This window comes from Lissotriton helveticus, chromosome 8 (assembly GCF_964261635.1).
Source record: "Lissotriton helveticus chromosome 8, aLisHel1.1, whole genome shotgun sequence".
Taxonomy (NCBI): Eukaryota; Metazoa; Chordata; class Amphibia; order Caudata; family Salamandridae; genus Lissotriton; species Lissotriton helveticus.
In genome coordinates, this window is record NC_136069.1 from 209,355,143 (window position 1) to 209,371,631 (window position 16,489).

At 44.3% G+C, this 16,489-nt stretch overlaps 1 protein-coding gene across 10 annotated transcripts in view; it reads right to left on the reverse strand.

Annotated features, from left to right (window-relative positions):
* The window catches only part of ITSN1 (intersectin 1), a 1,522,922-nt gene that overhangs the window by 879,242 nt on the left and 627,191 nt on the right, over nt 1–16,489 (reverse strand). For all 10 annotated transcript variants that reach the window (XM_078656938.1, XM_078656936.1, XM_078656937.1 and 7 more), the window contains one exon: nt 10,399–10,548. In XM_078656938.1, the coding sequence (XP_078513064.1) occupies nt 10,399–10,548 (150 nt within the window). The remainder of the gene's footprint in view (nt 1–10,398; nt 10,549–16,489) is intronic.

Sequence of the window (16,489 nt, forward strand, 5' to 3'; positions counted from 1 at the left end):
AGGAAGCATTGTCATACATAAAAGACCTTGCAATGCCCACACTAAACTCAGAGGAAGCGCTAGAGCTGGAAGATGATCTGACTATAGAGGAGCTGCAGGTGGCCATAGGGGCACTGCAGTCGGGTAAAGCAGTGGGGCCAAATGGCATACCTGTCGAACTCTATAAGAGGACGGCAGACTCCGTTACACCGTATCTATTAAATATGTTTAACGATACTCTGGAGGTGGGCGAACTCCCGCTGGACCAACAAACAGCCACTATAGTGGCAGCTCTGAAACTAGGGAAACCTGCGGATAAATGCACCTCTTATCGGCCTATCTCCCTAATAAATGCAGAGGCTAAAATACTTGCAAACCTGTTGGCAAGTCGGCTTACGCCGCATCTGTCGAAACTTATACACCCAGATCCATCGGGCTTTATGCCCGGCAGGAACACGGCTCTTAACCGGAGGAGATTACACGGTGTTCTTGCGCGCGCAAACTACGTGCAGGAACCGGCAGTGGTACTATCGCTAGACACCCATATGGTTTTTGACATGGTCAATTGGCCCTTTCTCTTCGCAGTATTTGGGATTTGGTCCGAAATTCTGTTGCTGGGTTAAGCTATTGTACACCAAGCCAATGGCTCATGTCACAGCCAATGGTCACATTTCTGAGGACTTTCCCTTAGCAAGAGGCACTCGCCAGGGCTGCCCATTATCACTGTTACTTTTTGCGCTGGTGTTGGAACCCCTGGCGGCATGGATACGATGAGACCCAATTTTACGGGGCCTTAAATGGACAGATAGCTGGGAAGATCGAGTGTCCCTGTACAGCGATGATATTTTGCTATATCTGGCCTCGCCGAGACACTCAATATTGGTCCTCCGAGATATTTGTGCGGCTTATGGCAAGTCGTCCGGATACACCATAAACTGGTCTAAATCCAGACTATATGTGTTACATGGCCCACCTCCACATCTCCCTGAACATTGCCTGCTTAAAATGGCAGACAGTACGTTTAAATATTTAGGTATCCATGTCACGGCTGACTCGAGAGAATTTTTTAATAAGAATTTGCAACCGCCGTTGTAACGGCTCAAGCGAGACGTACATCACTGGAGGACACTGCCACTGACCTTGTTGGGGAAGGCAGCAATTTTTTAAATGATGGCCCTGCCCCGATTTCTGTATGTCCTAGAGAATACGCCATGCCCAGTGCTGCCAACTTACTTTAAGGCGATTTCGGCACAGGTTTCCAATTTAATGTCGAGTAATAAACCTGCATGTATAGCGCAAGCTAAGTTAGTGCGCGGATGGTACGATGGGGGGATAGCACTCCCCAAACATACAACTTTACTACTGGGCGGCGCAACTAAAAATGATTAATCAATGGGTGCATATATCTCAGGCGGATCCGGCATATAAGGCCACTGGACATGAGAGCTATGCTTAATTCCCTATATGACAAGAAAGTAACCTCAGCAATGTTTGGTCCGCTGCGCCATACGCTGGGGTTACGGCATACGGCACAGGGAAAACTAGGATGGCGGGGGGTACTGACCCAGCTAACTCCACTATGGGACACGAAACGGCTAGGCAGACTTCGAAATAGTAAGGGATTCAATAGATGGGATGATATTGGGATATTTACGGTGGGAGACATGTGGCAGGGAGGAGAGATAGTCTCCTTTGAGTGTTTGCAGCAGAAATACGAATTGGCCCCCTCGGAATTGTTCAGATGCACACAGATAAGACACGCCCTCATGACAACACTGCCTCACGGCACGGAAGTTCCGGAAGCATCCCCAATGGAGGATAGGTTGTTAACTGATTATATGCCGAATAGGGCCACCTCTCTTACATACCATAAATTAGTGAATAACATGCCCGACCCAGCGAGACCAGTGAGAGAAAAATGGACTCAAGATATTGGCGATGTGGACGATTCTGAGTGGCAGGAGGCATTGGCATTCCCAAGGGAGATAGGCATACCCTTGCACCTCAGGCTAGTGCAACTCCGTATCCTACATAGGTCCTACTACACTAGACTCACTCAGATCATGAGAACCATATCACAATCAGAGGGAGTATCGCTGATGCCGGAACCAAGACCCTGTTTATTAAATATATAGGAACCAAATGACCTCACACACACCGGGCAGAGTTGGGTAACACTAGGAATTATGGTTGCCAAACGCAACATAGCACAAAAGTGGAGAGGAACAGAGGTGCCGACTCCTGCAGCATGGGGAAGGGACATGGATGCAGCCATGTTTGCCCAGAGGGAGGTGTTTAGTAGTAGAGGTTGCCCAAAAAAGTGGAGTAAACTTTGGGGGACATGGAATAAATATAGAGGTGATATTTGTGAACTACCTTCGGAACGAGAAGATGAAGACTCAGACTCGGAGGGGGAGGGTTGATTTATGGATGGAAAGACGGGGCCTGGTTATAGACGTTTATGAAATGCAAATTGGTGACTTTATAATAAGAATTGGTATTTATGGAGAGGAAGTGTTGTGCTATTCTGCTTTATTATGTACAAGAATGTTTTCATGCTTTGTTGGAATGAAACTCAATAAAAATCTTTAAACAAAATAAAAAAAAGGCGTCTTGCGTCCCCACTACCCCCTGCCCTGTCATATTGAAAACCTCTTACAGTACAAATCCAGAGATAGTGATAAGGTTTTACAGCTTTATCTCCTCGTGCCTTAGTCTCAAATCTTGAGGCATACACATCAGCTCAACAACATCTATAACATCTATAATTTTTAAAATGTCAATACCGTGGCCCTGCCCGGCCTCCTTCGGGCTCTGACTGGCAAGGACGGGCCGTCTCCGCAGTGGGGGGAGGCTCCGCTTTATACGCACTGGTGTGTTAGCGCCTCCCCTTCACTAACGGCACCTGTGAAAACTGCAAGGGGAGCTGGGACTCGTAGTCTGCTGCCGTGCATGTGCCCTGGGACTCTAGTCCCACCAGTGCCTCAGGAGTACAAATGGTAAAAGGCAGGTGAATGAAAAAGCAAAGTTTTTGGTCCCGCGCCGCAGGGGGAGAGGCAGCGCTTTATGGGCACTGGTGTGTTAGCGCCTCCCCCTTCGTAGTCCGCTGCAGAGCGATGAAAGCCTCAAGGGTGCTGGCAGCGCAGCTGTGCGTGTGCCATGGGACTCCAATCCCAGCAGGGCTTTGGAGTGCAAATGGCAAAAGGCAGGTCTAGTGATAAAATACTGACCCCCCCCCCTCTCCATCATCATCATCATCATCATCATCATGCGCACTGGTGTGTTAGCGCCTCCCCCTCATTAACGGCACCTGTGAAGACTGCAAGAGTAGCTAGGACTCTTAGTCCACTTCGGTGCGTGTGCCCTGGCACTTTAGTCCCACCAGGGCTTCGGGAGTGCAAAAGGCAGGTCAATGAAAAAGCAAAGTTTTTGGTCCCTCGCCACGGGGGGAGAGGCAGCCCTTTATGCGCACTGGTGTGTTAGCGCATCCCCCTTCGTAGTCCGCTGCTGAGCGATGAAAGCCTCAAGGGTGATGGCACCGCTGCAGTGCGTGTGCCCTGGGACTCCAGTCCCACCAGGGCTTCGGGAGTGCAAATGGCAAAAGGCAGGTCTATTGGTAAAATATTGTCTCCACCCCCCGCCCGTCTTCCCCCCCTCACCTCCCCCCCCCCCCATCTCCATCATCATCGGGTGGTGGAGAGTTAGTTGGTGTAATCCGTAAATGCTGCAAAGGCGGAGAAGTTTGTGGAGGAGGAGGAGGGGAGCTGTTAGTATTTACATTCTTCCTCTTCAAAGGATTATGGTAAAGGGTGTCCTTCCTCTGACTCAAGTTTGCATTTGAGGCGATTTCGTAAGAACACGTCTTGTATCTGGATTTATATAAAGTTCCTTTTGTTTTGGGTCCGATTTGGGTGTTGTGGCATCGAAAATCGGATCCTGCAGCTTCAGAGGAACAGTTTTAGGTTTCGGCACCAGGGATTTGGGTGCCGGAGCAGAATGACTTTTCGTCGTGGAATGTTTCGGTGCCAAAGGAGGCTTCGGTTTTGGTGTCAATGATTGCGGCTCCAAAGCGGTTTTCAGCTTCGAGCCTGAAGGTTTTGACTTGGTGCCAGACTTTGGCTGACTCGATCCGGAGTCTGAAGGCTTAGGGACAGGTTTCGTGCAGAGCCGGAGTGTCAGAAACATCTTCTCGGTGCGGACCGTAGACTTTTGTTTCGGCTGATTTGGAGTTTGGGTCAAGGGTAGTTCATACTCATGGGACGTTGACCTTGTGGCAATTCTTCTTCCATCTCGAAATCTGATTCTGGGATGGTGACAAGTTCTTCTTGTTCTTCCTCAGCCTCTTGTGCATCAAATTTATGCTCGGATCTTTCGTCAAAGATGTCCGGCGTGTACTCGACGTGCATCTCGTAACGTCGAGCCACACGGTCATGGAGCGTTTTCTTCGATCGGAACGGTCTGCATGCGTCGCAGTCCATCTCGTTGTGCTCCGGAGACAAGTACAAGTTGCACACTTCCTGTGAGTCGGTGAGCAGATCCTTGGCGTGGCACAGAGGGATGAATTTGAATGGCGTCTGTTCCATCTTCTGCAAAGTGGACCGACGCGGTTAGGCCGGACGGCCTTCCCGAAGATCTTTGATCGAAATAGAGGTCTTCCTCGACAGATACAATATGCAAAGAAGTGGGATACGCATTTGAAATAATACTGACGCAGGTAGAGTGGATTGTGCACCGAGGGTTACCCAAAGAAACTGTTTCAAAGCAGAGCGCAGCAATACATGTACGAACTCGATGGCGGAAAACAACAATCTAACAATGGAGTCTATGCCCATACGCACTATCACTGAAAGGAGGGGTCACCTACCTGGTGACTGAAAAGACTTTCTCAAAGAAAAATAACTTGCAAACATCCAGACCCAACTCTAGATGGCAGGAGTATGCAAAGCATGTGATCTAAAGCTCACATGCCTCGAACACACCATTCACAACTCCAATACGTTAACGTGCTTGACTAGCTCTTCCCGGGTTCATCATCTTCTGACTTTTGAACTTACTAAGTCAGCACACCACATGAATGTGATGAGTCTGTTGTGATGGTCAGTGCTTGGGTTCTGTATTTGATGCCCCTGCCGTTTGCCATGTCACCACCTCAATTGCTGCTTCAGTTAAGTTGTGTTGTGATAGACACTTAATCATTTCAAGATCCCAACACCTGATACCATTTATCTGAGAGCCACTCCTGGGAAATAGAATGAGCAGAATGTAAGATGTCCTCATCCCTAATATCTTCATCACGACTCTGTTGGAGATTGTGATGTCTGGCAAAGGCAAACGTTCTTCTCCAATGCCAATAGACTCTTCTGTATTGCGAGGATCAGGCCTTGCATAATCCAAATCCTCTTCCAAGATGGTTTTCTGTTAGGCAGGACTGACTGATTATTTCTTTCAATAGATGGAGAATCTCACTGTAAAGCGTATTATCAACTGCTTTATGCTTCTTTGGCATTAGATGAATAAATGTGCCTTCACCAGCCAGTTGTTTAGTTAGGGACACATTAAATTCCCTGGCATCTTAAGTGATTTGCAATTACTGCTATGCATTTTGTAAACACTTTTGGGGTCAAATGTATTCCAAATTGTAATGATTTGAACTGGATTCAATGTACCCCATTACAAACCAGAAGTATTTTCTGCTACTTATTCTGTCAGGGATACGGAAGTGGACATCCTCTAAGTTAATGGTTGCCATTTATGCCTCTTCTATCATTGGAATCACTCCATGGAATTTCGCCATTCTGAATCTTTAGGAACTTGTGTAGAAATCTCGAATTCATGACCGGTCTCAAAGTTAGGTCTTTTTTTCTGGTTTCAAGATGTATACCGAATAATTCACTGCATTGCACTCGCCCTTCTATACTTCCAATAGTCACTTTCTTTAAAAGTCCTCTACTTTCGTTTCAGTGATTTCATGTGTTCCTGTTTATACCTCTGTTTCCTTGGTGGGATTCTGGTAGGGTCCTTTCTAGTTCTCTTGAAAAGCCCTATTGCAAAATGTTAAAACCCCAACTGTCAGATTACCAGTTTCCATTATGTACATAATCATCAGTCAGTCACCAGCCCAACAGTTGTTGCATTTTAGGGGAGGTCCTTGTGGGAGTCATTTTGTTGATTACCTGACACCTCTTGAACTTCTGTCTCTTTCCTTCACACTGGCTCGAAAACAATGTCTTGAAGGTCTGAATAGTATCCCATTGGGCAAATGAGATTGGCAGTCCTGAGGGTTCATTGTTTTGGAACTACTGCTGTTTAAAAAGGGAGCACCAAAGAAACTGTCAACAAGATGTCCACCTTTTCTAAAGTATCCTCTATATCGTATAGGACTCCCATAGCTATTGCTGTCTCATTTTTCTTTTTCATTTGCTTTAATGAGTCTCCTACAGCAGAATTAAATAATTTGCCTCATCTAAACAGTGTTTATGATTGCAGACTGCCCTTTGTATCCAGAGATTCTAAGCAAGTTGTGCGTTCTCAAGATTGTGCCGGTGCACAACTGTCTGTTTGCTGTATCAGCAGAATCTAGGAATGATTCTGGGCAGATGTTAGCAAGTCTTTCCCTCCTGTATCGTAGATTTTGCTCTAGGCTTCAACTCCTCTGGGAGATTCTACACGCGTTCTCCTCCTTCTTCCTACTGCTGGTAGCCATACCTCCTGAGCAGTGTTGGAGCTGGCTGTTCTTGTGCAGCCGACATTCTCTCCATCCATTGTTCTACCTACTGCCTTCAACCTACTGCTGATTTTACTGGAGAACAACCCCTGAATATATTTTTAGGGATGGGGGAAGAAGTAAATCGACATTAGCCCTTTTAGGAGAGGTTGTGGCTATTGGGGAGTCCACCACCATAGTTTATTTATTGCAATTCCTATATATAGGCTTTATGCTTCTTTTCAACCTAGGACTTGCTGCCTTGGAAGATGCCAGTTCCCTTAAGGCCTCACTCCCTTGCTGCATACCACTTGACAGAATTAGAAGAAAATGGCTTCTCTTCAGCGTTGGTAGAATATGTTTTTTTGTTTTTTTTTTAGTAAGCAGGATTCTGTCTCCCCTACGTCCAACTGTATACCACAGGTGTTTGCAGTCCCGTTCACCAGTGAATGGCAAATGGTGATATCCTGGGGATGTCCTAGACAGATAGTAGTCAATATCCTCTTGTGGAGAAAGTCTGTTTCCACATTGTGCCCAATAGGTTCATCCGGTCTATCCTGCTCTAGGGGCATCTCTGACTCGTGCCCAAAGAAATCTTCTTGAAGCTTTTCCCTCAGCTTACGAGTTGATGGTGCAAATTCCTCCTCCAGTTCTAGCTCTGTCTCTTCTCCCGCATGGCTCCCTTCAATTTTTTTTCGATCTCACCTATTTGGCAGCTTTTAGCTGTCTGTAGGTGAAAAGGGTCTTGTGGACCATCCTAAAAACTAATAGTGGACCATGAGCCCACCCATTTCTACCAACAATTGGAATTACTGTCCCTCATTTGCTTGCTTTTATTTGAAAGCTTGCCGTTTCCTTCTTTTATTTCTCCCTCCCTTGATGCAGTCTCTATCATCCTTTTGACTGGCGTACCTGTACTACTCACATTTATGGAATTACTCTTTTCTTTTTGCTCAAGCACTCTATCAGGATGCGTACTGCTCCTGCCATAGCTGCCACCCACCCCACACACTGCAGCATGTTACATCCTCCAACCATTCTGGCTTTTTATTGTTTTCTTCATTCCACTCACCCTTTCCCCATCTGCTTCCCCACCCTTTGCTGTACGTTACATAAAATGTTTTTTTTAGGGCCCACCAGCTACCAGCACCGTTCCATAAACTGCTTTTGTGCAAGCAATATTTATTTGTTATTTATTTACTAATCAGAGTGCCATCTACAAGCAGGAAGCTTACAGCAGCAGTTATAGCATCACACCTAATTTAAAAGGTGTGATGCCACAACTTCTCCCAGCATTGTAAAAAGCACTTTTTCCAGATCTGGGTCCACAATAGCCTTGTCTGGATCGAATGATGTTGAAAGGTGAATGCTGAACCTAGCTGAGCCCCCTCAACCTTCTGCAGTCCTTTGGTCTTTAACGAAAAATCCAAGGCAGTTCAGGGAGAGCTGTTCTTCCTGTGCCATGGGATAGTGTGCCCAGAATTGCCTCTCCTGTACTTTTAGACTTTTGGCAAGAAAACAACACTTCTTGCAACATCTGGACTGATGGTCCTTTGGTAGGCATGGGCTATATACCTTATTCAGGCCATTTGGGGATACCATGGACACTTTGGACTGAATCTTAGCAGTATGTTTTACATCTTTTCAGGCATGTAAAACCTGACAAGACCAGGGTTTTTCAGCTATGGATTATCAGACCCACTGCAGTGGAAGCACATTAAAAACATAGACATCTCTTTGGGTCTTCAATGCTGTTCTTTTAATATCCTGATGTTGTGATGGCATTGTCTTATTTTTGATATCGAAGTCTGCCAACCTCTTCTTTTGTTTTCACTGTTAATCAAATCTGAGCTCTTAAGGATGCTTTCGAACCCAAGGGCAGAAATTAATTTGGAAATGGTAGCTACATACTGGGGCATTGTGGGACGACCATCGCCCGTGAACTATGCGGCATAATCAGCTGCTCCAACGAAACCGCCAGCTTCTCAGACGACTGGAAACACGCCAAGCTCAACCCACTGCTGAAGAAACCATCCGCAGACCTGACAGACCTCAACAACTTCAGACCCATCCCCCTGCTTCCCTTCCCAGCCAAGATCATTGAGAAGGTCATCAACGTCCAAATCCGTGTTCATCAAAGCCAACCACATCCTGGACTCCTCTCAATCCGGCTTCCGAAGCAACCACAGCACTGAGACCGCCTTCCTCTCTGACACAGATATCAGCTCCCTCCTCGACCGGGAAGAAACAGCAGCCTCCTACACCGTCTCTCATCGCACCCTAATCACGAAACCCCACGATGCCGGCATCTACGGCAAAGCCCTGGACTGGATCTGTACCTTCCTCATTGGTAGAACACATCGAGTCAGACTTCCCTTGTTCCTCTCGGAACCCACAGAGATCAGCTAGGGAGTGCCTCAGGGCTCCACCTGGAGCCACACGCTTTTCAACATCTACATGGCCCCGCTTGCAGCCATCAACAGGAACCACAAACTCAAAATCATTTTCTACGCCGATGACACCCAGCTGATTCTCTCCCTCACCAAGGAGCCCACTATCGCCAGAAACAACTTTTACAATGGGATGAAACCTGTTATCACATGGATGTTTCAAGCTCAACTTGGACAAGACCAATGCCCTCATCCTGGGGCTCAAAACCTCCACTTGGGAAGACTCCAGGTGGCCCGCCGAGCTAGGAACTCATACTGGACTCTTCGCTCACTATAAACCACCAGATCAATGCAGTCACCTCATCATGCTTCCACACTCTTCGCCTGTTTCGGAAGACCTTGAGATGGATCCCCACTGAGGCCAGGAAGACGGTCACCCACTCACAAATCAGCAGCAAACTCGACTTCGGCAACGCAATCTATGCAGACTCCACCCAGAAACTCCTCAGGAAACTTCAGAACACTGCAGCCAGACTGGTCCTCAACATTCCCCGCCTCAGCCACATCTCCGAACACTTACAAGAACTCCACTGGCTCCCAGTCAACAAAAGAGTCACCTTCAAGTAAGCTTAACAAGTACTGGCGGATTGGGCTTATGCTCAACTTTGTAGGGTGTGGACATGAAGAGTCTTCTTTTCCACACCCACAACAGAAAGAAAAGAAAAAAAGGAAATCCTCTGGACACAACCACTAGACAGCAGAAAGATGCATGGCACACAGATTTAGAAGAGATCCAAGCTGCAAAAGGTATTTTCATCTGAGAAAAAGGCGGTCTCGGAGAGAAACCATATCAGTTCCAAAGTGCATATGGACTCTAGCTTCACATTTCCTCAAGCAAGGGTGAACTCCTGTGTATTTTCATGAATGAAAAGGAAAAGCACATAAGAGCACATGGAAATCTGCAATACTCGCAAATGAAGCCTACTCTTTGGATCATTTCGAACTTCGATACAAGATAATAATTAACTATAAACTGATGCGTATGATTACAAGTGAAAATGCCCCCTTTAAAAAAAAAAATTTACTGCAGTGTGCGACTCAAGCCAAATATGTCACTGGATAAAGCAGTATAACTTTTTTATTGTGATGATGCATTTAGTACCGAGATGCAATTTATACCTTGCCCATCCTATTTAAACATAAGGTGAGAATCAGCTATTATTTGACACCATTAATTTACTTTATAACTAACCTATTCACATTCATAATGTTATTTATTAATGACAATATTTACACTTGTTAAATGCAGCATTATCAAACTCTTACCAGGGCCTCCAGTTCGAACTCAAGAGTTTTTTTCTTAGCTTTCAAGACAACTATATCTTCCTGTTCTTTGTTCCTTTGATTTAATAGTTCTTGCCTTCGATTGCGCTCCCATTCGAGCTGTCTGTGCCTCTCCAGTTCTCTTTTTGCAGCCTAAATTGCGAAATGAAATACAGAAAGGTTTACTCAAACAGAAGTGGATGGTCATAATTCACTGTAGCTAAATCCTTGCAATGGTTCAGTCAGTTCTTGTGGGACTAGGTAAATATTATTTTTACTGTACCTTAGCATCAAATGTTGGGATAGGAAGGCAGGAAATGAACCAGCAATTTCATGCTCTCCACCCAAAATAAAGGAGGAGGTTTTCTGTACTGGTTAGTCTGACTCATTTGCACATCACACAATTTGTGCACTGCTTTTACAATGGCTTTGCCAGGAGGGGCTCACTTGTGCGGAGGTGATATACCACATGTCTAATACCCTACATGGAGGTTTGGGGTATGGTCGCTTTTATTCCCAGCGCTCTGCAGACTAAGTAGTTTGCCTATCCTCCTATTTCTATCTCCTATCTGGATTATCATAACTAGACAAACTTTCTGACCACTAAGATGGTCGGACTACAGACGTAATCAGAACATTATTGATTACATTATTTTCATTTTTAAGAGGGTTTCTGCCAAAGTAATTGAATACAGAGAAAATGCAATATCACTGCACTTAATCAATATGATTTTTTTAAATTATTTATTTTCTCAGTCACATCTTGTCCTACGAAATCAAGAACATCAAGTTTAACTGAAGCAGCAACCTCTGGGGGAGCGACCTACAAGAATCTGTATGTGAACCATCTGACTCCCATATTCACGCAATCACATGTAAATTAGACGTTGCCAACACCCCATACTCGCCAATTAAGACGAAGCACCCACTGCCAAGAGAGTAGAAAGTGTACGTGTTGAGTACTTATCAGTCCAGTAAAAGTTCCAGTGATACTTTAACTTCTCCGTCGGTCTGATGGTGGTCTAGTTTAGTTTAGATACTCTCAAAATAAGCAATTGCACCTGCATTGGTGTACTGTTCAGTTGGGTTTATTTAATTTGGAAGTGAAACGCAACCAAACTCAAAATATCCTGTAATGTGCTGCAATTACAGTCACACGATTCCTTAGCAGGATTAATGTGGCGGGCACAGGGGTATGGTCTGTAACAAGTGCGCAAATCCTGCTGCACATAGCAACTGAGATATTCAGTGTAATGAAGTTGTGCTGAAATAGCAAACCCGTGAAAACTGAAATAGGCTCCCATGTAACCACGAGAGGCAAAACTTCATTTTAGGACGCCGAGGCTGATATTAAAACCGCAGCCTAGGTCTCTCTAACAACTTCTTGATGCTCCTTCATTCAACTGCACGATCTGTTTGATAACGTGCTCTATAGAGGGTAAAACCTAGATAACCAGGGCAGACACCGAGGCAATTATTTGGACGATCGAAACCATGAGTGTTATGGAGATCTATTTTAAGTGATTTAACCTTCTCTTGTGGTTTGTGCACCACTAGTAAGGATAACATTTGTATAAACATTACCTTTTCTTTCATTAATCTATATATCCTTGATATGACATGCCTGCACTCCAATATTTGAGAGTGATGACCAGACTCTGCAAGTGATCCTATGGTTTCACTCGTGAAAGCATGCCATTTAATAAGCCATCAATACTTCTCAGGTTTACACAAATCAATGTAAGTACTTCGGTAGCACCCTAGCGACACATCCCAAAGACCAAGCAAGAATATTAGAAATGTCAATTTCTTGTATTTCAATTGGTAAAAAGGTTATCCTACTTGCTCTGCACTGTACCCCGATCACATATAGTACAGCCCCAGTGGTATAAAATCGTGTAAGTGCCTCAAAGCCTAGTTTGCTCAAACACCCCTAGCGGCCCTAGAAGTATTATAAGAAAAGTGCACAGGCTCAGGGTGCAACGATAATGTGTTCATTACACAAGCACACAAAAAACTGCAACTGTCATGTACTCAAACGAAATCTGGTAACGCAGAAATTCGTCCTGGCAAGCTGCCTTTGGCCAATAAGATGTAAAGACTGTAGAGTGGTTTGACGTGCTGGCAGTCACCTTTTAGATTTACAGAAATTATGCAGGCCTGGTAGCTTGGACAGTGAGTTGTCGGTGACCTACCTCTAACCACTACAATGGATGTTAGCTTTTCAGGTGCTGAAAAAGCATCAAATCACTTTGTGGATTTAAGCTGGAAATAGACCGTTCAAAGAGGGCACTTGTAATTTTTCTAGTGATCCAAGTCTTCACTGCGACAATACTGGTCTAAAGAGTCTGCTAATAAAATAGCTCATATTGTACTACTTATATGACTGCCTCTCGCCAACTGGAGTTTGAAAGCCTTGGTAAGGCTGAGAAGCGGAGAGTTAAATATCTGCTTATTGGTCACGTCAAGAGCAATCTCTGCAGCCAATATTGGCCTAAGAGGAAACAAATAAGTCTTCACAAGTAAAACAGTAGGTATTTTAAGAGGCAGGGCACACTACTTGCTGAAACTGCTGCCCAAGCTGAAAGTGTCACAGATGACAATGGCCAACTTAGCAATATTGCAGTCACCTGCCAGTATCATCACCTTGAAAGACAAATCATTATTTTAGGCTGCACATGCCAACAGAACTCGGTAAGGGTCAGTCACATGACAGATCTTCAGAAAGGCTTACACGCATGGGTCAGATGTCAGACCAGTGACTTAAAGATTAGCAGTGCTGGGACAGTCAGTCACAGATCCCGATAACCTCTGAAAAACAGAGTGGCGCGGGCAGTCTAGTCTGTCTTGGAGCTGGAGAGGCAAAAGAGTTGGGGCAAAGGCAGTTGCACCCCGAGCACCCCCACTACATCTGAAGGTCACTGTCTTGGCATAGATGCATCACATGATGAAAAACAGTAAACATAAAAATAATGTTAGTATTTGAAGAATGCCTGTTCACTCTGATGGGCACCACTCCCAGACAATAGTTGCTTGCCGTTAAACATTCAATAGCTCTTTCAGTCAAGCTTGGAAGAATTAAAAGTCGATTTTGTCCCAGTCAGATTTCAAACTCAGACCATAGGTTCAAACAGGCATGACTGTGGTGTATGCTTTAGTTCAGTTAACGATTAACACACTCTTAAAGCAAAAATGATGACCAATTTAAATAACCTCTACCTAAAAGAAATATTTCACTTCAACTATAAGAAAATAAGGACGTGTTTAAGTGGAGTTCTTGTTGTACTACTGAATGAAGTTACTCAACCTTGTAAGTCTAGAGGCGATTTACGGATTTGTTCAAGACATGCAACCTTAAAACACAGACACAGTAAATAAAGTGATTGAGGTCACCCTGTTCAATAACATCTACTATATTCTTCAGTTCAGAACAATTTTATAACCAGAACTTGAAAAAGAGCATGGCTTATACACAAAGACTGAATTTGGCTAACTACTGAAAGGGTTTTCAGGTGTGACAATAGCTGAAAAATTGACAAACTCCATAGAACCGGTATTCCTTTTCTGCTGCCACTTTATAAGAGCTTGGCAAAACGGCGTTTTTGGTTCTATCCCCAGTAGCAGCGGATTTAAGGTCTGGAATCTTTGCTTTCTTCCTACATACCACTAATCCTAGAGATTGGCCTCAGTGATCCTCGACCTTGCTGAGTAGACTGCAAAATATGACCAATTACCTATTTAGATTTATTGGAATTTGCAGGCATATTGAAACCATGTACATTTTAGGAAATAAATATAGTGAATGAAATAACATGAATAATAGTGGTGTGACCAAAAACGTACATGCATGTCTGAGTTGGAGTTGGGTGCAGAGGGGTGAGAGGGGAACACTGACTTCAGTGTCTAACGACTGGAGTAGGGCAGAGTGGCTAAAAAGTCCAGACAGTTGTCTCAAATTGAAATTAACCTTCTTCATGCAAGTAGAGGATGCAGTGTATCGCTTGCTTTAAGAAATAAATGAGGAAGGCACACATTAAACACAATGAGAAATATCAGAAATTAAATGTGACCAAGATGGAATAGAAGCTTTAAAAGGCTTAGGCAATGACGTTTTTATTGTAATTACACCATGCAATACAGATGTGTACATTGTCATCTTCATAGGTAAAAATAGAATATTTAGAAGGATACCACTGACTTATTGACAGTAACAGTCATGTGAAATGGAAAAATGATTGTCCTACTCTTGTCAAGACATTAGATGAATTTATTTCCTGTTTGAGTGAAAGAGGTGTTATTGCAGAGATGAGGAGAATTCTGTTGAAGAGATCTCAAACAACACTCACCATATGCTTCTCTCCTACAGTACACAAATCCATTACTATGCCCCATAATGGCTCGTTGTAAGTCTTAAGGAAAATACATTAAAATACCTCAATAAGTACTTAACCTCAAAGATGATGGCCTTGACATCATATGCCAAAGATTCTGGTGATGAGGCAAGGGGGTCTTCCAGTAGAGAAAAGCTGTTTGCTGGTTACAATGGATAACTGTGCATTTTACAAATCCAATAGGCGCAAGATTGGAATGGAAACCCTGAAAAAAGTTTTATGAGACAGATCTGCCTTTTACTTGAACATACTTGTATGCTGATTTGAAATTGAGAAATGTATCTTGCACCAGAACAACTTCTTATGTAATGGTTAACCTGCTTTACAATGCTGAGGCACATCCAGGACCTTTTCATTTGCTCAGTCATATGGCCATCTAGTAAAGGGGTAATTCAAATAAGATTTTGCACGGGGACAGGATCTGCACAAAGTACAAGAGACATTTAGAGCTGGGTCCACTACATTGATGATCTATTTGTTTTATGGAGTCTTGCTGAAAATCAAACAGTATATTAGTCTTGTATATAACAATCACTGGACTTAAACAAGCATTTGCAATACAATAGGTCTCGCATTTACGCCAGTTTAAGCTATTGGCATTTAAATGACAATGCCTTTTATTTACGTTTTTATAATGGAAAAAAAATAAAAGGCATTGTTATTTGCAATGCCAATAGCTCAAACTCGCGTAAATGCGAGACCTATTGCATTGCAAATGCTTTTTTTATGATCAGCTTTATAGTGCAAAATTGCGGAGACTACGACAAAGGGGTCTGAGGCAAATGGGGAAAAGAAAAAAGGTACTGAGGAAAGAAGAGCTGATTGGGAGATGGGCAGGAAAGTAAGACGAGCTCATCTGGTCTGTCATTATTGAGGAGGACGCGGCCTATAGATGCAGGAGAATGGAAAGAGGCGTTGTCAAGGAACGGCGAGGTAATCAGGGTCAGGTTGGAAAGAGAATAGACAAGCTTGCTCATGTAACTGGAAACATCTTTTGCCCAATCCAGTTATGCAGCACAGATGGAGAGCAACAGCTAAAGCAAGGGCGTGAAGGGACGGAGCAGTGTCAAAGAAGGAACATGAGTGGGATCAGGGCGGAATGAAGAAAGACTGGCTCATCTGTCACCCTGCCCCCCATATGCACCGTGAGCTACTAGACTTTTGACCTATTCTGCTTTCAAATCTGACGGAGCCGCAGGGCGACGGCTAAAGACGCAGTGAAGAGGAGGTGGGAGGAAAGAATGCTGGTAAACAGAGATCAGGGTCAGACTGGAATGACCGGCTCAAGTAGCCCGTCCATGTTACGCCACTGGTCAGTGTAGTCTGGCGGTGCCCGAAGGGCTGGTCTTCCAAATGAGTGTAAGACCAGAGTGTAAGCTGTTTTTTTTAGTTTATGGGCAGGTGTTTACCATTGATTTCTCTGATATTACCACAGACAATGCCTGCAGCAAGCACGCATACATGCAGTCTCCCACACTGTACCCAAAGGCCTATGCAGCGTGTCTTTAAAAGTACAAAACTGTCCCAATTTGCCAATGTGGGACGCGTTTTAGCTATCTAATTCAAAAATGGATGTCACTTAATGTTATGCCCGAGCCTATTTTATACCGCGGTCCAACCGTGCCAAAGGTCTTATGTGACGCGACCAGATTTACAGCACAGCATGGAGGTTGCTAAAAAGTCAGGAGGTAGAAATGTGCAGG